We start from the raw sequence: 22,897 nt of genomic DNA on the forward strand, positions 1-22,897 counted from the left end.
ATCCTCAAACCTCTGGACAGCTCAACAAAAAATAAGACTGGAAATAGAGACAGGTTGCATTTTTTTTCTTTTTAATGACCCCTTGTTCACTTTAGTAGTTAAGTGCATGTGTCATCTTTCTCAAGAGAAATATTACATAATATTGTTTTAGGCCAAATATTTTTAAATGCTTTATAACCATGATATGTGTATATATATATATATATATATATATATATATATGGAAATTACTAAACTAATATACATGAATTTTTAGATAATTTTTAAAATAGTACTAAACAACTTGACATTTTTAAAAAATTTTTTATATAGTACATACAGATTTGTAACCTGATTCATTTGATATGTCATGATTAACATTCTGTATCATTATACATAATGTTTTACTAAATAATTCAAATGACTTTAAATCTATTGTTACTAGTTGTTTTAAAGTATTGCTGCAGTGAACCTACTTGCCTCTAAGTGTTTGCACATATCTGTAGTTATTATAGGAGACACAAATTCCTAGAAGTGGAATTGTTGAATTTAAAAGTATTTAGAATTGTTAGAAAAAGTTTCTATTAATTAAGAATATAGTTAGGTCATTTGTAGGGATGCCATTGAGGAATAGCAGCAGATTTTAAATTTCTTCAGTTGTATCAAAAAGAGGAATATGATACTGGGTTTTTTTTTATAGTATACAGGTAATACTTCATCTTGCCCTCTAATTATAAAACACATTTTAATACTTTCTATTATAATGATAACCTAAATTGTTTAAAAGCTATATATAAGAGTATACAGGGCTTTCCACGTGACACTGTGGTAAAGAACCCACCTGCAAATGCAGGAGACAGAAGAGATGCAGGTTCGATTCCTGGGTTGGGAAGATTCCCTGGAGTAGAAAATGGCACCCTGCTCTTGTATTATGGCCTGGAAAATTCCATGGACAGAGGACCCTGGCAGGTTGCAGAGTTGGCCACAACTGAGTAACCAAGCCCAGTCATAAGTATACATGGTGGTGGTGGTTTAGTCACTAAGTCTTGTCCAACTCTTGCGACCCCAGAGACTGCAGCCCGCCAGGCTCCTCTGTCCATGGGATTCTCCAGGCAAGAATACTGGAGTGGGTTGCCATGCCCTCCTCCAGGGGATCTACCCAACCTAAGAATCGAACCTGGGTCTCCTGCATTGCAGGCAGATTCTTTACTGACTGAGCTATGAGGGAAGCCCGGCATTTGTAGTGATAGCTAGATTTTCAGATAAAGGACTGAGAATCTTTTTATTCAGAATATCTATACTTTGTTAATATGGCTTTTTTAGCCTTCAGAGACACTGGCATATACCAGAGCAGAACGATGTGAAGTTAGGAAAGACAGAGTATGCTTCCCATCAAAGAGCCGTCTTACAGTGGTTCAGATTGAGAGAGAAAGTTTAGACAGGAGTTAGCTTGCTTTGAGGATAGTAAGTTGTCCTCTCTTCTCGGTAAGCATGTCAAAATACTGCACTTTTGACAGGTACATATGAGGGATTTAAGTCTTTGAGTGTATGTACATATCAGTAGAGGCTTCCCTGGTGACTCAGTGGTAAAGAATCTGCCTGCTAGTGCAGGAGACATGGCTTCAATCCCTGAGTTGGGAACATTCCCCTGGAGAAGGAAATGGCAGCCCACTCTAGTGTTCTTGCCTGGGAAATCCCATGGACAGAGGAGCCTGGCAGCCTAGCGTCCATGGGGTCACAGAGAGTCAGACAGGACTTAGCATCTGAGCATGCACTCATGCACATAGCATTAGAAGCACACTGCCTATGGGGACCTTTAGGAGAAGATAACAATTATTAGTAAGATTAATTCTTTCAACTTGTTTCTTTATATCTAGTAATACTTTTTCTTCTAGCCCTTTCCTTGTAGGCATTAATGCAAATAGTTTCTTGTGTTTCTTGTTAGTCAGACTACCATATGAAATTTAAATAAGTTTATCTTTCCTTGGAAAGTAAAGATATGGGATTTTAGTGAGAAATACAGACCAGTAAAATTGGAGAAGGAAATGGCAACCCACTCCAATACTCTTGCCTGGAAAATCCCATGGACAGAGGAGCCTGGTAGGTTACGGTCCATGGGGTCGCAAAGAGTCGGACACGACTGAGCGACTTCACTTTCACAATAGGGAGGAATCAATGAGTTTGAATTTTATTTTCATCTCTGTTACTGTCATTATATGGGCTTCCCAGGTGGCACAGTGGTAAAGAATCAGCCTCCCAGGGGAGAAGATGCAAAAGACATGGTTCAGTCCCTGGACGGGGAAGATCCCCTGGAGTAGGAAATGGCAACCGGCTCCAGTATTCTTGCCTGGAAAATTCCGTGAACACAGCTGAGCAACTGAGCACACGTTATTATAAGATACAGAGAAAGACATCTCATAAAAAAAATTGTTTTCTGTATTTAGCACTCAGATTTGGTGGAATAAATGAAAAGTATGCTATACAGCTCTTGCCCACAAGACATTTAGAGCATTGGCATTAAGTTGTTTCCAAAAGCTGCTGCAGTGAGTATGTTGTTGTTGTTGTTGTTCAGTTGCTAAGTTGTGTCTGACTCTTTTGCGACCCCACGGACTATAGCCCACTAGGCTCCTCTGTCCTTGGGACTTCCCAGGCAAGAGTACTAGAGTGGGTTGCCATTTCCTTCTCCAGTGGATCTTCCTGACCCAGGGATGAAACCAGCATCTCCTGCTTGGCAGCTGGATTCTTTGCCACTGAGCCATGATGGAAGACCTTATAGCTAAATGCCTTAGAGAGGGCACAGATTCCTAGAAGTGAAATTGGGAGGGTATCTGCCATCTTACATCTGTATATAAAGCTAATAAAATATTTATATATGTATTTCCATTTTTTGTTGTTTCATTGAATGATATTGAATAGCTTGTTAATTGTTCGGTGCAGATAATACAGAGAAAAGGAAGACCTGTAGAATGAGTGGGAGACACACAAGCAGAGAGGATAGAAGGGTAAAAGAGGAGAGAAAGAGCATCAGTGAAGCAGAGGCACAAGTGTGAGTGAAGTACTGGAGAGCAGCCGGTCCAAAGGTCAGCCCGGCAGGAGCGGAGGTTCCTGTGGGACGACGTCACATGGGCGAGGCAGGGCTGAACTACTGAGAGCCTACAAAAGTATGCGAAGGCATTTAGATTTCAGGTGATAGGGAATAAGAAGCCATTGTAGAGTTTTGAAAGTAGCAAAGGTTACGTGATGGAAATAGCATTTTAGAACATCAGTCCCGCTTAGTATTGTGGAAGATTAATTGCAGCAGGTTGGTTTTAGAGATAAGAGTACCAGCTAAGAAGCACTACAATTTAATAGTATAGAGAACTGATATTGCCGATGTGGGCTGGTAGCAGTGAGAACAGGAGGAAGGAATTCGTATCAGGAACACCATAGAGAAACAATGTAATTTGGTGACTGAAGTGATGTTAAGGGTAATGAAGTAGTCGATATTTTAAGATTTTCTGCCTAAGAGATAGGAGCAACACAGTGCCATTAATAGAATGTCTTTAGTTCAGCACTGAAAATGAATTTCATTTTCTTTTTGTGTAACCCTAACTTATAAACTTAGGAGAAAAACTAGTGCTTGAGAACAGTGCTCTCAGATGGCAGATATAAAACTCATCAAAACTGGCTTCCAGAAACTGAAGAGCAAAAGAAGGAAAAGGCTTTTTAGGAATCTTCTCTGGGAAGAGCAGAAATACCTATGAGAATGTCTTTAGAATGATAGCAGTTTAAATTATATATCTTTCCCATGTAATTAAACTCTTTCTGTGGCATTTAGTGCTAAAAGTCAGAATGTCCAAAGTCATTCTGGATGATAAAGATTATTCTTAAGAGCTGAATCTGAAGCTGTTCAAAGATAGGCCAGATGTCAAGGCCGTGGTCTGAGGTGTCATTCTTCAAAAGGCAATATGTAACTCCTCCACTGGGCAAACAGCAGATCAGCTCCTGAGCTGATAGTATTGGGAAGAACTGTCTGAACCGAGCTGGTGGGTGAATATTTAAAAGTCCAGATATATGGGGCAGAAAGCAGATGTAGAAGAAATTTTTATAATTATTTTGTTTTAAAAGGTACATGATGATGGCAGGCTAATAGCAAAGATTTACAGCAATTATTCATTAATACCAGCTGGATTATTTACTCAAAGAAGTAATTCCACCAAATTTAAGTGACAAAACACGTACGAGAAGATACAAACATTACAGTATTACCCAAACCTGGTTTAAGGAAAAATAACAAATGATACTTTTCATGTATGTTACCTTATAGACTATTAGAAAAACTTTTAGGATTTTATCAGAAGGCAGGTTTAAGGCTCAGCTCTTCACAACCAGATGGGAATTGCTTTACCAATTAAGATAAGACAATAGTTTTTATTGACCTTACAAATTTCCCTCTGCATGCATGTATCCATCAGTCCTTCTGACTGCGATCCTATGGAATGTGGCCTGCCAGGCTCCTCTGTCTGTTGGATTCTCCAGGCAAGAATACTAGAGTGGGTTGCCATGCCTTCCTCCAGGGGATCTTCCCGATCCAGGGATCAAACCCACATCTCTTATGTCTCCTGCATTGGTAGGCGGGTTCTTTACCACTAGCATCACCTGGGAAGCCCACATTTCCCTCTAATACTCTGTAAATCGTTATAAATATATGAGGCCTTATTTGTTGTTACTTGTGACAAATTCAAGGTAGTTTCTAGAATACAAAAATCTGTATGTATTGTTAACACTACAAATACTGTAAGTCTAAAGAAAATTATGTAAAAAAAAAAAATCCACCTCCGTGAATGAATTACTCACTGTAAGTAAATTTGAACATAAGAATGATTCACATTTCAGATCTTTGTAACTCAGTCCCTGTTACAATTTAAAGTGTTCTGTCAGCTTGCTTCCTCCACCAGGGGATCTTCCCAAGCCAGGGATCAAACCCACTTCTCTTGCGGTCTCCTGCCCTGGCAGGCAGATTCTTTGACCACTAACACCACCTGGAATCCACCTGCCAATGCAGGAGATAAAACAGACGTAGGTTAGATCTGTGGGTGGGGAAGATCCCCTGGAGTGGGAAATGGCAACCCATTCCAGTATTCTTGCCTGGAGAATTATCTGGGCAGAGGAGCTTTGTGGGCTACAGTCCATGGGATGGCAAAGAGTCAGACATGACTGAGCGACTGAGCACACACAGACACAGCTCGAAAGAGTGGATGTGTGTCTGTGTCACTAACTTATTGATGTTGTTCAGTCGATAAGTGGTGTCCAACTCTTTGAGACCCCTTAGACTATGTAGCACACCAGCCTCGTCTGTTCTCCACTACCTTCCAGAGTTTGCTGAAATTAATGTCCATTGAGTTGATAATGCTATCTACCATCTCATTCTCTGCTGCCCTCTTCTTCTTCCTTCAATCTTTTCCAGCATCAGAGTCTTTTCCAGTGAGTCAGCTCTTCCTATCAGGTGACTGAAGTATTGAAGCAACAGGCCTTCCAATGAATATTCAGAATCGATTCCCTTTAGGATTGACTGGTTTCATCTCCTTGCTGTCCAAGGGACTCTCAAGAGTCTTCTCCAGCACCACAGTTCAAAAGCATCAATTCTTTAGCCCTCAGCTTCCTTTATGGTTCAACTCTCACATCCATACATGACTACTGGAAAAACCAGTTTTGACTATACAGACCTTTGTCAGCAAAGTGATGTCTCTGCTTTTTAGTATACTGTTTAGGTTTGCCATAGCTTTCGTTCCAAGGAGCAAGTGTCTTTTAATTTCATGGCCACAGTCTACGGCCCAAGAAAATACTTCTACTTTTTCCCCTTCTGTTTGCCTTGATGTGATAGGACCAGATGACATGATCTTCGTTTTTTGACTGTTTAATTTCAAGCCAGCTTTTTCACTCTCCTCTTTCATCCTCATCAAGAGGCTCTTTAGTTCCTCTTCACTTTCTACCATTAGAGTAGTATCATCTGTATATCTGAGGTGGTTGTTATTTCTTCCAGCAATCTTGATTCTAGCTTGTGATTCATCCAGTCTGGCATTTCACATCATGTACTCTGGATATAAGTCACTAACTTACCACCAGTGACTAATCTAGGTACTGAGACTAAAGTTCATTCATCCTTAGTACTAACACTTTAACACATAAAAAAAAGGTACATGCATTTTAATTTTGTCTTCTCTGGTGCTTGAAAGTATTAGCTGTGAAGTGAATGGATATTAAATAATAGTAATTATATTTACAAGTGGCATATAAAAATGAAAAATCAGGAAGAAATGAAACTTATAAATGCTCTTTGTGAAGGCATTCAGAATTCCTTACCATAAATTACCCAAAATATATGTATATGGTTGGGATAGACACTCTTTTGAGATAGATGAAAATATAAACCTCTTTCATTCTTTTATATATGTATTAGTATAAATCTTTATAAACATTTTCCTTTAATATGTTCTCATGGCAACTCTAAGTAAATAGTGTATGTCTTATGACCAGTATGCATCATAAACTTTTCAGAGAAATCTTCCTTTTCATGATTATATTACTTAGCTAAATTTTGATGTTTTAGAAAGATTAATTTTTCTCATTCATATTAAAATTAGACTGTACATAAAATATCTAAGTATTGTAACATACAATTTTAAACTGATAGAAGCAGTGACTGTCTAGCTATCTAATGATATCATGAGTGAGATTAACTTCAAGCTTTTATTTACTGTATCCTTATCTTGAAACCAAGGATCAGTTTCTTCATAGGGGAAAAAAAAACTTTTAGGAGAACATGATTGAAGTTTTTAAAACAGTATTGAAGAAGAAAATGACTTGTCATCCTTAATTTTTAACAAAAGACACTCTAAAAATAGTGAAAGTCAGTCAGTCAGTCAGTCCAGTCGCTCAGTCCTGTCCGACTCTCTGCGACCCTGTGAATCGCAGCACGCCAGGCCTCCCTGTCCATCACCAACTCCCGGAGTTCACTCAAACTCATGCCCATCGAGTCGGTGATGCCATCCAGCCGTCTCATCCTCTGTCGTCCCCTTCTCCTCCTGTCCCCAATCCCTCCCAGCATCAGGGTATTTTCCAATGAGTCAACTTTTCGCATGAGGTGGCCAAAGTACTGGAGTTTCAGCTTCAGCATCAGTCCTTCCAATGAACACCCAGGACTGATCTCCTTCAGGATGGACTAGTTGGATCTCCTTGCAGTCCAAGGGACTCTCAAGAGTCTTCTCCAACACCACAGTTCAAAAGTATCGATTTTTCGGTGCTCAGCTTTCTTCACAGTCCAGCCCTCACATCCATACATGACCACTGGAAAAACCATAGCCTTGACAAGATAGACCTTTGTTGGCAAAGTAATGTCTCTGCTTTTTAATATGCTATCAAGGTTGGTCATAACTTTCCTTCCAAGGAGTAAGCATCTTTTAATTTCATGGCTGTAGTCACCATCCGCAGTGATTTTGGAGCCAAAAAAAATGAAGTCTGACACTGTTTCCACTGTCTCCCTATCTATTTCCCATGAGGTGATGGGACCAGATGCCATGATCTTAGTTTTCTGAATGTTAAGCTTTAAGCCAACTTTTTCACTCTCCTCTTTCACTTTCATCAAGAGGCTTTTTAGTTCCTCTTCACTCTCTGCCATAAGGGTGGTGTCATCTGCATATCTGAGGTTATTGATATTTCTCCCGGCAATCTTGATTCCAGCTTGTGCTTCTTCCAGCCCAGCGTTTCTCATCATGTACTCTGCATATAAGTTATATAAGTAGGGTGACAATATACAGCCTTGACATACTCCTTTTCCTATTTGGAACCAGTCTGTTGTTCCATGTCCAGTTCTAACTGTTGCTTCCTGACCTGCATACAGGTTTCTCAAGAGGCAGGTCAGGTGGTCTGGTATTCCCATCTCTTTCAGAATTTTCCAGTTTATTGTGATCCACACAGTCGAAGGCTTTCACGTAGTCAATAAAGCAGAAATAGATGTTTTTCTGGAACTCCCTTGCTTTTCGATGATCCAGCAGATGTTGGCAATTTGATCTCTGGTTCCTCTGCCTTTTCTATATCCAGCTTGAACATCTGGAAGTTCTCGGTTCACGTATTGCTGAAGCCTGGCTTGGAGAATTTTGAGCATTACTTTACTAGCGTGTGAGATGAGTGCAATTGTGTGGTAGTTTGAGCATTCTTTGGCATTGCCTTTCTTTGGGATTGGAATGAAAACCGACCTTTTCCAGTCCTGTGGCCACTGCTGGGTTTTCCAAATTTACTGGCATATTGAGTGCAGCACTTTAACAGCATCATCTTTCAGGATTTGAAATAGCTCAACTGGAATAGTGAAACTATGATATTTTAAATAGGAGAGTGATATAATCAGTAGTCTTTCATCTAAAAGAAATAAAGTTCTTCTGTGTGCCTTCCCCTTCATGGATCACGGCCTTGTCATGGTGAAGGTGCTTATGTAACAATGAAGCTACAAGCCATTCTGTGCAGAGACACCCGACACGGATGGATCTTAGTCAAGAGCTCTGACTAAACGTGGTCTGCTGGAGAAGAAAATGGCAACCCACTCAAATATTCTTGCCTGGAAAACCCCATGAACAGTATATAAAGGCAAAAAGATATTACACCAGAAGATGAGCCCCCCAGAATGGAAGGTGTCCAATATGCTACTGGGGAAGACTGGAGGGCAGTTACTAGTAACTCCAGAAAGAATGTAGCATCTGGAGCAAAGCAGAAATGACGCTCAGTTGTGGACGTGTCTGATGGTGAAAGTAAAGTCCGATGCTGTAAAAAACAATAATGCATAGGAACCTGGAATGTTCGGTCCATGAATTAAGGTAAATTGGACATAGTCAAGCAGGAGATGGCAATATTTTCATTTTAGGGATCAGTGAACTAAAGTGGATAGGAATGGGTGAATTTAATTCAGATGACCACAATATCTGTTATTTTGGGCAAGAATCTCTTAGAAGAAATGGAGTCACCCTCATAGTTAACAAAAAAGTCCAAAGTACAGTATCTGCATGCAGTCTCAAAAACAACAGCATGATCTTGGTTTCGTTTCCAAGACAAACCATTCAACATCATAGTAATCCAAGTCTGTGCCCCAACCAGTGATGCCCAAGAAGCTTAAGTTCACCAATTCTAGGAAGACCTACAACACCTTCTAGAGCTAACACCAAAAAAAAGATGTCCTTTGCATCATAGGGAATTGGAATGCAAAAGTAGGAAGTCAAGAGATACCTGGAATAACCGGCAGTTTGGCCTTGGAGCACAAAATAAAGCAGGGCAAAGGCTAACAGAGTTTTGTTAACAGAACACGCTGGTCATAGCAAACACCCTCTTCCAACAACACAAGAGATGACTGTACACCAGATGGACATCACCAGATGGTGAGCACCGAAATCAGATTGATATGTACTTTGCAGCTGAAATGGAGAAACTGTATATAGTCAGCAAAAACAATACCAGGAGTTGACTGTGGCTGAGATCATGAGCTCCTTAATGCAAAATTCAGGCTGAAATTGAAGAAAGTAGGGAAAACCACTATTCAGGTATGACCTAAATCACACCCCTTATTACTATACAGTGGAAGTGACAAGTGGCTTCAAGAGATTAGATCTGGTAGACAAAGTGCCTGAAGAACTATGGATGAAGGTTTGTAATATTGTACAGGAGGCCATGACCAAAATCATCCCAAAGAAAAAGAAATGCACAAAGGCAATGTGGTTGTGTGAGGAGGCTTTTACACATAGCTGAGGAAAGGAAAGACATACCCAACCGAATGCAGAGTTCCAGAGAACAGCACAGAGAGATAAGAAGGCTATCTTAAATGAATAAGGCAAAGAAATAGAGGAAAACTGTAGAATGGAAAAGACTAGAGATCTCTTCAGGAAAATTGGAGATATCAACAGAGCATTTCATGCAAAGATGGGCATGATAAAGGACAGAAATGATAAGGACCTAACAGAAGAAGAGACTAGGAAGAAGTGGCAAGAATTCACAGAAGAGCTACACAAAAAAGGCCTTAATAACCCAGATAATCACAATAGTGTGATCATTCAACCTATAGCTGGACGTCCTGGAGTGTGAAGTCAAGTGGGGCTTAGAAAGCATTACTATGAACCAAGCTAGTAGAGGTGACCAAAATCCAACTGAACTATTTCAAATCCTAAAAGATGATGCTGTTAAAGTGCTGCACTCAATATGTCAGAAAATTTGGAAAACTCAGCAATAGCCACAGGACTGGAAAAGGTCAGTTTTCATTCCAGTCCCAAAGAAAGGCAGTGCCAAAGAATGTCCAAACTACCATACAGTTGCACTCATTTCACATGCCAGCAAGATTATGCTCAAAATTCTTCAAGCTGGTCTTCAGCAGTATGTAAACCAAAAACTTCTAGATATACAAGCTGAGTTTCGAAAAGGCAGAGGGACCAGAGATCCAAATTCCCAACATTCGCTGGATCTTGGAGAAAGCAAAGAAGTTCCAGAAAAAACGTCTGCTTCATGCAAAATGCTGGGCTGGTTGAAGCTCAAGCTGGAGACAAGACTGCTGGGAGAAATATCAGTAACCTCATCTCTGCAGATGACACCACCCTAATGGCAGAAAGTGAAGAGGAACTAAAGTACCTCTTGATAAAGGTGAAAGAAGAGAGTGAAAAAGCTGGCTTAAAATTCAGCATGCAAAAAACTAAGATCATGGCATCTGGTTCCATCACTAGGACTATCCTAGAAGCTGCAGAGCAGGGACAAAGCACAAGAATCAGAAAAGGAACTTGCTGAAATTTGTGTTCTTTTTAAAAATACCACTAACATATCTTTCTCAATTCTTCTAAATCAAGAGTTTTTAATGGAATAGTTAAAAATGGTTTACCTTATTTTCAGTTTGTTTTCCCTACATTGTCATGCACCTGCTTGTTTTTGACTCTAATGCTTCTCCCATAGAAGATGCATGAGATGTATAGAAGGTGCATCTATAGCAATTTTATTCCTTTGTATACTTCATATTTTTCTCCTTATAAGTTATGAAGTCATAAAGAAGAGCTAGAGATGCTGGTTTTTGGAATTAATAATTTATTCTTATCACATTGACAAAATTCCTCCTGATACAAAAAGCATAACCTTAGTTCTCACTAAGAGTGAAATTTCATTTACCATCTTTCCCACCAAGCCCCCAAACTCCCTTCATTCTTTTCAAATAACTATTTTATCATTCAGTATGCTTCTGCAGGGACCCTTAACATATGCATGTGTGTATAATATTTATTCACAAACAAATAATGTCCTGTTGATTTTTGAGAGCCTATTCTGCTAGTTACAAGAATACATTTATCAACAAAACACATAATGTCCCAGCCCTCATGGAGCTTCATGAGGTTGTTAACTGGTGTTGAGTTTTCTTGGGAATCTTACATAGGATTTAAATATCCTCTGATAGACAGTTAAAGAACCCAATAAAATTGTCACTTGATCTTACTTCATTCTATTATCTCAATCACTTTATTATGTTAAGTTAGAGGCTTAAGCAAAATAACTCCATTATCTTCCGTAAGTACTTTCCTAATAGTATCATCCATGCACTAGCACTGCCTTGGACAATTGGAATCCAGCAGACTATCTAGACATCTAACTTACTAACAAAGACTTAATTAAGCCCTGGATAAAATTATACCAAAATTATCCACTTAAAATCCAAAACTTGAAGTAGAATTACCTTAGAGATCCTGTAGAGAAGGAAATATAGCTTTAATTCTTCTCCCTGTTTTAATTTTTAAGCGGGATGAAATAAAAATAATGCCAAGCTTTATGTATTTTGATTGTGGTATTTCCAACTTTTATGTTTATTAGTCATCTAAATTGATGCTAATTGATATAATGATTGTTTAGTGAAACTAATTTTTCAAGGTTACATAGAAAATAGCAAATGTTAGTCTGTGTTTAAAATATAGGTAACTTTTCATTGTCTTGTGTACCCTGATAGCTCAGTTGTAAAGAATCTGCCTGCAATGCAGGAGACCCTAGTTCGATTTCTGGGTCAAGAAGATCCCCTGGAGAAGGGATAGGCTACCCACTCCAGTATTCTTTGGCTTCCCTTGTGGCTCAGCTGGTAAAGAATCCACCTGCAATGCCAGAGACCTGGGTTCAATCCCTGGGTTGGGAAGATCCCCTTGAGAAGGGAAAGGCTACCCACTCCAGTATTCTGGCCTGGAGAATTCTATGGACTGTACAGTCTATGGGGTCACAAAGAGACACAACTGAGCAACTTTCACTTTCACTTCACTTCACTTTTCACTTCACCTTAGATATTAGTGACATTGAATAAGGAATGTCATATATCTAATCTAAGCACTGTTGAATATACATGTACTAAGTTTTTTCTATGCTCTGTTTAATCTCAAAGATAAATCCAAGTTTATTATTTAACTTCAAGGTGAAAAACAATTTCTTACTGTTAATATACATTAACATTAAAGTGGAGCTAAACAAAGTACAGAAAATTAAATGACCCAAAATTGTGGTGTCTAAGAACAGCTTATTCCTACTTTCTCATTATTTTCTTGTTAATACACCTCTTGTTCACAATACTTATAATCTTAGAACTATTTGCAAAAAGTATAGCCTGAACTCATTGTATCATAACTTAGCTGAAAATTCCTTTTATGGCACATCTTTACAGAGGATTTTGTGTTAAAAAAAAAAAACTTGATATAACACACATCTATGGTAGACACATTAAAAACTCTTTTGAACACAGCTGTTTAGAAGGTGCCATTCACAAAATAAATACTCAAGAAGTATTTCTGAATGAATGAATGATAGTATTTGACATAATGACATATCTGAAGAGCTAAATTAATCTATCCATATTATTTCCTTATATGCTTTATTCTAAAAACAAAATATTTTTACACAGCAGAAAGACTTGGAGGAAAGAATTGAATTAGATTTGATTATATTGAAAGTTATGGTAGAAATCAGCAAATTAATAAATGGTTAGTAACATCTTTTAAAACTAAATATTGATTGCATGTACCAAACTTTTTTTATTTTGCTTCTCTTTTTTAAATAAATGTAGATCCAGCAAAAAAAATACCCAGTTGACAACAGATAGAAATAACCTTATCTGAGGAGATGATAGTCACACCCTGGGTGTTGTTTAAGACATACTGCAAGTTCCAAAATGTATCTTTTGTAACACCTATCAACTGATACTTGAAATTCCTCCATCAGAGATTCAGATTGAGGTTAAAGCTTTGTTTTATTGTAAAATGTAGTTACACTTGATAGCCTTTGTTTTTTTAATCACATAACATTTAGGACCAACACAGCCACAATTTTTTTTTTTTTTTGCAGCTGCTCCTGTCGAAGGTAACCTATTCCCCCACCCTTTGAATCTAGGGTGGCCTGTGACTCCCTCTGACCCAATAAAATAAACCAAATGATGTTGTACAACTTCTGAACAAAGCCTCAATCGCCAGTGTTCCCAGCTCTTGCTAACTCATGCTCACCATGTAAATAAGCCTGAGTTGGTCTACTTGGACATGAGATCCATAAGAGGCAAGTCCTAGCCAGAAGTCAATACCAACTGTCAGGCAAGTGAACACCCAGCTGCACCTAGCCCACGTTAGCATGATTAAGTAAAGTAGCTGTTGTTTTAAGCCACCAAGTTTTGGGTGGTTTAGTAGAAGTACTAGTGTTAGTCACTTAGTCGTGTCTGACTCTTTGCGATCCCATGGACTATAGCACACCAGGCTCCTCTGACCACGGCATTCTCCAGGCAAGAATACTGGAGTGGGTTGCCATTCCTTTCTCCAGGGGATCTTCCCAACCTAGGGATCGAACCCAGGTCTCCTGCCTTGCAGGCAGATTCTTTTCATCTGAGCTACAGGAAAGCCCTGGGTGGTTTATTACACAGCAATAAATAACTGATTAAAAAATATTAGTTGTCCATGTCCAAGATAGAATAGACTTGGCTTGGCTTGGATTGGTAGGCAAAGCAGGTCAGCATAGAGTCATTTGCACTAAAACTCTGTGTAAGCCAGTAGTGAAACATGGCAACATTTAAATGGAAGTAAAATTCCAGATCAAGAGAAGTATCAATCCCACTTTCCTTTCTAATTGATTAACCTGAATTATTAGATCAGACTCAATATTTTTAAAAACCTAGATATGCTGAAGAACCTGCACAAAAAATAATCAATATGGTGATAGTCTATTAACTTTAATATGCAAAACCATTGACAGCTGGAAATATTAACCTTGAAAAAAATAGCCTAGTAAGGACATGGCAGTTCTTTTAACATTTGAGACCACCTCATATAGGAAATCAACTCACTCCAGTGTTCTTGCCTGGAGAATCCCAGGGACGGGGTCGCACAGAGTCGGACATGACTGAAGTGACTTAGCAGCAGCTTATATAGGAAATCAAATAGTGTAATGACATGAAGGATAGATCTAGGCAGATAAGTGGAAGATCCAAGGAGACTGACTTCCTAGTAAGATAAGAAATAATTTTAACCACGTTACTGTTATTCAACTTCCCATTCTCACCACTTTCTGCTAGTTGTTTCCACTTTGTTCACCATGACTTTTCACCCCACTCTCCCATCTACTTCTGCATTCACCTTTTTACTTACAATTTCTTTTTCCATTCTGTTTCATGTGTGAATAGTCTTTCTTTTCTCTTCTCCATTTTATTCTCTCTTTTATTGATCTTTACTTCTTACACATACTTTTATACACATATGTGTGTTCATATTTATATGTTGTGCCTTTACAGATTTATAAATGTGTATATATATATGTGTATTTTTTATGCATTTGTGTTTTTTTTAGTCTGTGTCTTTCAGTTACATAGTGTGCCTGAGACTGAGAAAGAACTTTTTGTTTCATTGTTTACAATTTATGCGTAGGAGGGTGGGTTGCTCTTGTTCAGTCACCCAGTGGCATCCAACTCTTTGCAACCCCGTGAACTGTAGCCCACCAGGCTCCTCTGTCCACGGGATTTCCCAGGCTAGAATACTGGAGTGGATTGCCATTTCCTACTCCAAGGATCTTCCTGACCCAGAGATCAAACCGACATGTCTTTTGCCTCCTGTCGTTGGCAGGAGGATTCTTTATCACTACACCACCTGGGAAGCCCTACTACACTGCATCTTTCCGCAACTTCTGCACTGAATGTTTCACACATACATTCTACCTGAAACTTGAATTTACCAAGGACACTTCTTTCCTTGTAGCCCCCTAAACACCAGTCTTTTCCCCATACGCTGTAGACTAGAAAGAAGAGTTCTCTGGTTCCCTGTTGCTACTTTCATACCTTCTGCATCCACATGAAAACCCTCCCTTCTTTGAGATTTATACCATCCAGCTTAATTATCACTATGTCTCTCTCCTCTCCAGTGATATCTACTGATCTCCTTAAATGTGAGATCAGTGAGGTTCCTTTAATGTGCATTTCAAGTACCTGGTTCAATGTCTTCCTCTCTACCCCAACCTCTGCCTTCATGCTAAGAAACTTCAATATCAGTGACCCATCAATCCCACTAGCATTCCTTTTACATGTCCAATATCACCTCCCTTTCTTGTCCCATTAAACCTTTACTGTTCCCTGCCCCCCCACTCCAACCCCTTCCCAGCCTTTTTCTTTACCCTATGCTCTCAGTAGAGAACTCTGCCTCTCTCAATGGGGAAAATTGAATCTAGCAATGATGAGTTCTGTCAGTTAAATGCCTCCACCTCTACAGAGTTATCCACAGCTCTATTCCCCGCACCTCTTTCCCTCAAATCTCCAAGGAAGAGTTTTCCAGTCATATTTTTAGTGATAATGCTGCAAGTTGTGCTTGTGATTCCATTCTCTGAGACCCTCCTTAAAAGATACTGTCTTCCTCCATTTTACTTTAGCTTCTTCCTATAGTCTTCTCTTCTATAGTCCGTAAACATATTCACATGCCATCCATTTCTTTAAGGACTTCCTCAGCCATACATTTTCCTGCAACTATAATCCTCTTTAGTTTCTACCCAAGATCTTATATTTTCTAACTAAGCCTATACTTCATCTTCACTTTTTCACATTCCATTCAGGCTTTATCCTACTATTATCATGCTTTATTAAAGCTGCACAGAAAAGGGTATCATTTCCTAATGTCCATTTGTCACTTTCATCTTATTTAAGTATTTAACCCTGTTGATCACTCTCTTCTTGAAATTCTCTTCTCTGCATTCTGTGACAGCACCTACTCTTGTTTTATCTTTTGCTTCCCTGACTGTTTTCTCCAATTCTTTTGTCAGTCCTTTTCCTTTAAGTATTGGATTTCATTTTGGTTCTATCTTCTTCCCACCCCCCTCCTCCTTTCTTGTGTCTCTCTCAGCATTTCCATCCACTCCTGTGGCTTCAGTTACCACCTAGGGCAAGACCTAGTCATGACCAACCACTGCAGTCTCATTTCCCAACATCCTCCATGATCCTGAGAAACCTGTGAAACCATCCTCCTGGTAGGACTTGACACCCACCATGCTTTTCATACCTCAGTGCCTCTACACATATTCTTTCCTTTGTCTGATATTCCCATCCTACCCCCTCTCCATTCCCACCCTTCTTGAGGCGACTGTCTCCTTCTTATCCTTCAAAATTTAACTGAGGCATCATCAGAAAGCCTTCACAGGCACTTCTTTTTCCCTGCCCAAGCTAGGTTCTGTGTAATACCCATGCTTACCCTTTTATTACAGCATTTACCAATAACTGATTGAAGTTACCATATAAAGATGTTTCTCCACCTTACTGCTCCTATGATCAAGAACCATGTCCTAGTCTTTGAATAATCAATGCCTCGAATAGTATCTAGTTCATAGGAATTACTAAATAATTACTAAATAATTAATAAATGTTCATCTATTGAACTTAAATCCATATCATAAGCTTTTTAGGTATGCAGTTTTATGACCATAAGTACATCCACATTGTTGTGCTCCTGAGAAGTTATCTGGACTCCCTGCCTGTGGGCCAACTTACTTCCTTCTCATCTCTATATTCTTGCCAGGGGGAATCTTTCTAAAATGTAAAGGATGTTACTAGATGAGGTAAACCCTTTTATTGCTTCCCACTGTCTACATTTGTGGTTTTATCACAATCTTTTCATAGATCCAAGCTGCAGTGAGAAAAAAAATCATTGAACCAAGGTTTTTCTAAATTTTTTCAACTTAAAAGTTAGCTGAGTTAATGAATGGCAGCATTAATCAGAATAAGAAATACTGAAATATGCATGGGAGGTAAAATAAGCTTTATTTTAGATATGTTCACTGTCATATGCCTGTGAAATAAGCAAGAGGAGCCATCTTGAAGGCAGTTGCAAATATGAGGGTGACACTCAGAAGAGAGTTTTGGGATGATGATCTGTACCATAAGCATTTAAGTGAAATCAAGGAAACAAATAACATCTTTTGAGGTTAACATAAAAAGTGTTTAAAGGTGATAAAACAACATTTAAGAACTAGCATAGGAAGAACAGCTATAATAGTAAAAGAAAAAACTACATTTAAATCTCTTTCTTGTCCCACTGCCATGGTTTAAAGAGGGCAAGACCTTTGATACTAATGGACAACCCAAAGCATTTTTAGTGGTTTTGCTGTTTTCTCTACTGGAAGGATGATTTTTATCCATCTCTCTTGAATTTCCCTGGTTCTTTCTCCTTGGGAAAAAAGATAATAATAATTAAGAAGTCAGATATGTTGAATGAGACAATTTTGTTGCCTAAATAGTAGAAATGGAATTTTTTTCTAAAAAGAAAATTCTCCTGCTAATAAGAATTCTACTCTCACCTTGACAGATAAAACAAAAATTTCTCTCAAAAATGAAATCTAAAAAGCAAAAAAAAAAAAATTCTAAAAAAAATTTTTTAACGGGATCTACAGTTTGTTTATCTATAGTGAGATTTTTGCTTCACTACAATTCAACTGAAGATGAGGAATTTGTTCTGTTTTCAGTCCTTTCTCTCTTTGCAAAAAAATTATCTAGTCAGTAAGAGTAGTCCAAGGCCATAAAAAATCAAAACTAAACCTTAAAAGTTACAGTATTTTTGGAAGCAGTGGAGCACATCATCAGAGAGATCAGGGATGTGGTAATTACACCTTGCAGCGTATGCCAGCTTCGGACCTCAGTAGCAGTGCAACTCTGGTCAGATTACCTTCTGTATGCTTTGGTTTGTCATCTAATGATAATATCTACTCCATGGAGTTGTATTGAAAATTAAATATGTGCATAAAGTACTTCTTAGAATGCTGACACATCGTCAGTATTCCTTAAGTATTACTTGCCTATTAAAATGTATCAAAATATTCATTGAGTGAAAAATGAGAGTAAACCAGCTCAGAAAATTGGTAAATAACTTATGATTCATCTACTTGATGGAAAGCTATGTATTTCATTGTAGAATGTACATATTATATAGACATAAAGAAAATATAAAAGAGGTGTTATTTGAAAAAACTAGAATTTCTCTCTAAAATATAGTTTTAAATGTATTTTTCAAGTTCACAAAACATTTGTGTTATAGGAAATAAACTGTGTTATTTCCTAATTACATACAGTGTTATCAGTTTACTTTCCTATAATGTGTTACTAAACTAGCAGATGAAATATACGAGTAAATGCTTACCAATTTCACTTAAGTAATAACTTGAGGAAACAGTTTAATGTACTTATTAAGACAAATAATACATTAACCTATAATCTAAAATCTGTAGCTTTCTATTAGCCCAAACGCTAGTGGAAGTGACTTTGAAATAAGAACAAGGAAACCAGGCCCACATTTGTTACTGTCTTATCTTAGGACCTTGTACAAGGGTTTCTTTTTCTGTCTGGGATTCTGTTTCTTCATTTAGAAGAGAGAAATTCTAATTCTAGAATTCTAATCTAACTTTTTTCCTATTTCATGAATTTTGTGAGAAGCTATCATTGAGCAACATGTAAAGCAATTGGAGCCTATTTTATTAAACTACATAATTTTTTAAAGGATATTATTGATTAGGACAGTAAAGAATAACCTGCAGGCAGATCCTGCAAGGTGGTTCAACAGACAGACACACCTACCTTCCTGTCAGCACAGTCCATGTTTGGCAGGTATAGTCCATTCCTTACAGGAAGCAATAGATGCTTCATTGTGTTTCAAAAGTCAGCAAGCTTTTACAAAATGCTGTAATTGACATTTTTCTCATTTCTGAGATCAAATTTTCTTAAATCATTCAACCTGGATAAACTGAGAATGTGGTTGATCTAGTAGTTGTTGAAATATAGTAAAGACATTGCAAAACATGATATTTAAGTATTTCCTCCTAACCTCTTACCGTCACAAGATGTAAGAGTTCTAAGTGGAAAGATATCCTAATGTATGAAGAAACTAAAGTAAGATGAGTCCATCTGTAAAGAAAAAACCAAAAGAAGCACAGCGCAGACTCATCTCAGGAATTTAGCATTCCGTTGATTCAGAATTCATAGTGATAATAACTATGCAGATTAGAACTTACTTTTACATTATGAGGAAGTTTTTTTAATAGCATAGCAAATGATATTGTGGGAGAGAGATATAGTTAACTAACCTGAAAGTACTATTTTCTATCTTTCGGGACTTCCTTGGTGGTCCACTGGTTGAGAATCTGCCTTCTGATGCAGGGGATGCGGGTTCAATCCCTAGTCAGGGAACTAAGATCCCACGTGCCGCAGAGAAACTAACCCTGCATGCCACAACTAAAGAGCTTGCACGCTGCCACTACTGAGACCATACTCTCCAGAGCCCATGCTTCACAGCAGGAGCAGCCCCTGCATGGCAACTGGAGAAACCAGCACGCAGCAACAAAGACCCAGCGCAGCCCAAAATAGGTGTATTGTCTTAACTTTTTAGTCCATGCTGAGAAATTCTGTTAATGGAGTATCAAGGTTTCTACTGGCTTCTACAAGTTTTCTAGTTGTTAACTGTTAATTCAGGTTATCAGCATATTTTACAATGTAGTTAAAATTTCACAGTGACATTTTTCTTCCCCCTCCTCCATAGTTCACCTTAGTGAAACTTTGTCTTAAAGAATCTATGTGATCCTAGGAATCATACTATTCGGAGAGTATAACAGAGCACTGGTTCTTATCACTAGGGAAAGTCCAACTAATACAGAGTCATCTGTAAGTACAGTGAATTGTCTAGTAAATCTTCTAGTTCAAGTATTTGCATCACTAGCTTAAAACTGTTTTAATGTCTGTATAATACTTGTGTAAAATTTACATTAGAGAAAATTGTGGTAATCAATTTAAGCAAGATTTTCCTTTTTCCCTGAGATCATAACTACATTTCTCAAAGCAGAGATTTTTTTATGCCCCGAATTGTTTCATGTCCCTATTTTCTGTTAACAGAACTCTTGATATATGCAGTCATCCATTTAACTTGAGCTGTTTTCAATGTTGCATGCAGCTGATGAGTCCATCTAAACCAGTGGGTATGACTCTGAGAATACCCTCATTCCTGTAGTGTCTGGCTCAGTGCTGTGTTTATTTGCAAAGGACCCTCATGCATGGATCCATATAAATGAGGCAAGCTGGAGCAGACTAGACTGTGTCGCTCACCAGTCTTTGAGGAGGGAGAATTGTGTATATGAAAGCTGCTGGGTATGAGCTTCCCTTATAGAGAAGATTTCTGTGTGTATGACATCAAGCAAGACTTTTGGTTGAGGTTTTATGCTTACCGTAAAGAAAATAGTAAGAAAAAGGCAATTGATGATCTAATTCTCTAAATCTTTTGAGACACAAAACTCTTGCTGATGGAATGAATCTGATCTCTCTCCCATAGAGTAGTCTAAGAACCCTATAGAATGACTTCTGAACTTTTGAGTCCATTTTCAGTTTAGTTGGAGAATTTTTAATCAACTGAAAAATCACTTATATTTGACTCAGAAGTATATAGAGTCAGTGCTAGCCTATTTATATTACTCAGGAATAGAAACTTTTAAAATGTAGTAGAGAAAATCTGGTTTTATTAGCATCAAACCATTTTTATATACTTAAATTGTTTTGATGAGACTGAGACATCGTTTTTCCAACCTAGCCACCTAATACCTGGCTTTAAAGAGAAGAAATGTAATGCATGACAATTATACAGTATACCAACATATCACTTATTAAGCTCAGTAACAGGTGTAAGAGTGATAGTATTTCTGTATTGAAAAATGCACTTCTTGGGTGAAAAATCGGTTTGAAACTGCTCAACATTTAATATGCCATCTTGTCATGGCATAATAGAGATTCATTCATAACTTTGATGCAAGTAGGTAGATGTATTAAAACTAGTGGCTTATGTTTTGCATGTAGCCTCTAAAACTGACGCAATCTGAAGATGGGGTTTAAGTGTGTGTTCTTGCTGTTTTTTTAACCTCAAATCCTTGGCACTCTGCGCCCGTGTCTCTCACTTACAGTCATGCTTCGTTTCTTCACATGACGACCAGAAGTGCTCGGTCACAGCTAAATACTGTCCTTTTTCAGTCAAAACATTCCTGACAATAATTGCACTTTTTATGTTCTTTATTTTTTTCCCCTCCCACCCCACTGCCCTCAACTTAGGTTGGAAAGGCTGGTGGACGTCCTGAGGAAGAAGGTTGGAACAGGGACCATGAGGACAGTGATCTGAACTGAAAAAAAAAAAAAAAAAACGACAGTCTGGGGAAGCAATCACATCTGGTGACCAGGCTGCTTCATTCAACACTGTGTAAACACTAAAGCCTTAACTTAGCAAACAGTTGTTAGAAGTGGGACACTCCAACCACATTCCAAGCTGAGATAAAATCAAATCACAAATGTTTAACCACTTTGCTGCTGACTTGAGTTATTTATCCAAATGTATTAACTACAGACTTTTACCAGTGAATAGCTGTAAAGTTGCAGCTTATTTGTAATTATTTTATATCTCACTGTATTTAATATAAATATTTTTGCTGGAAGACCATTATAGAAACATAGTAAAGTTGGTCAGGATCATATCTTCACATATGGCCCTTTCTGAGTCAAATGCAGCAAAGTAAATATTGTCTAAACCTTAATCCACTGTGTTAGGTCAAAACTTCAACTACATGCATTTTTCAATATAGAGTTTATTTCCTAACCAATAAGAGAAGCACATACATAAGAAGCATGTATAGTCTTCCTTCGACATATGCATGTAATCTTTTTTAGTATTAAAGAATATTAAGTATAGATACCAAGAATCAAATGTATAATTTGCTTTAATAAGAGCTTGGCATATTAAAATTACATTAATCAAAGCATGATTTTTTTCCACTACAAATAATGCACACTGTTTTCAATAAAAAGAAAGTATTGTTAATGTGTACTTATAAATTCATGGTGTTGGTATTTTTTAATGTTGGGTCTGAATAATGATCTAAACTCTATTTAAGCCATAGTAATTGCCCAGTCTGTCTACTCAGGTGGGATACTTTTGGGTTGAAAATTAGCATGTGTCACCATGACATGAAAAGGCAAGCACCCATGAAACATATGAAGTATTCTTTTTTTTTATGCCTTTATTTAGACTGTCATTTGAATTTTTGTTACAGAAGAGGGGAATCTAATTATAATATACAATATATCTAAATATACAATTATATCTAAATATAATATACAATAAAATTATAATGGAAAAATATAAAGACTTGTGGGAAAAAGTAAACCTGTGATTTGGTTCAGGAAACCTACTTTTTAAAATTTTATGGATAAAACTAAAATTCATGTATTTAGCTACAGGAAAAAATCTTTTTTTAAGATTGAATGGATGAGAAGCAAATAGAAAATAAATATGACCAGAATAGGATGAAATAAATAAGTAGAGATGGAATTAGTGAAAATTAAGTAGGCAAGTGAAAAATTTTCTAAGTCCAT

General features: G+C 37.7%; 1 protein-coding gene across 1 annotated transcript in view; it reads left to right on the plus strand.

Moving 5' to 3' along the window:
- MIPOL1 (mirror-image polydactyly 1) overlaps positions 1–22,522 on the plus strand; it is a 259,816-nt gene extending 237,294 nt beyond the window's left edge. Inside the window, exon 13 of the mRNA XM_061159190.1 lies at positions 21,584–22,522. Coding sequence (XP_061015173.1) covers positions 21,584–21,650 — 67 coding nt within the window. The 3' untranslated portion in view covers positions 21,651–22,522. The remainder of the gene's footprint in view (positions 1–21,583) is intronic.
- The last annotated feature ends 375 nt before the right edge of the window (positions 22,523–22,897 follow it).

Source organism: Dama dama, chromosome 13 (genome assembly GCF_033118175.1).
Source record: "Dama dama isolate Ldn47 chromosome 13, ASM3311817v1, whole genome shotgun sequence".
In the NCBI taxonomy this organism is placed as follows: Eukaryota; Metazoa; Chordata; class Mammalia; order Artiodactyla; family Cervidae; genus Dama; species Dama dama.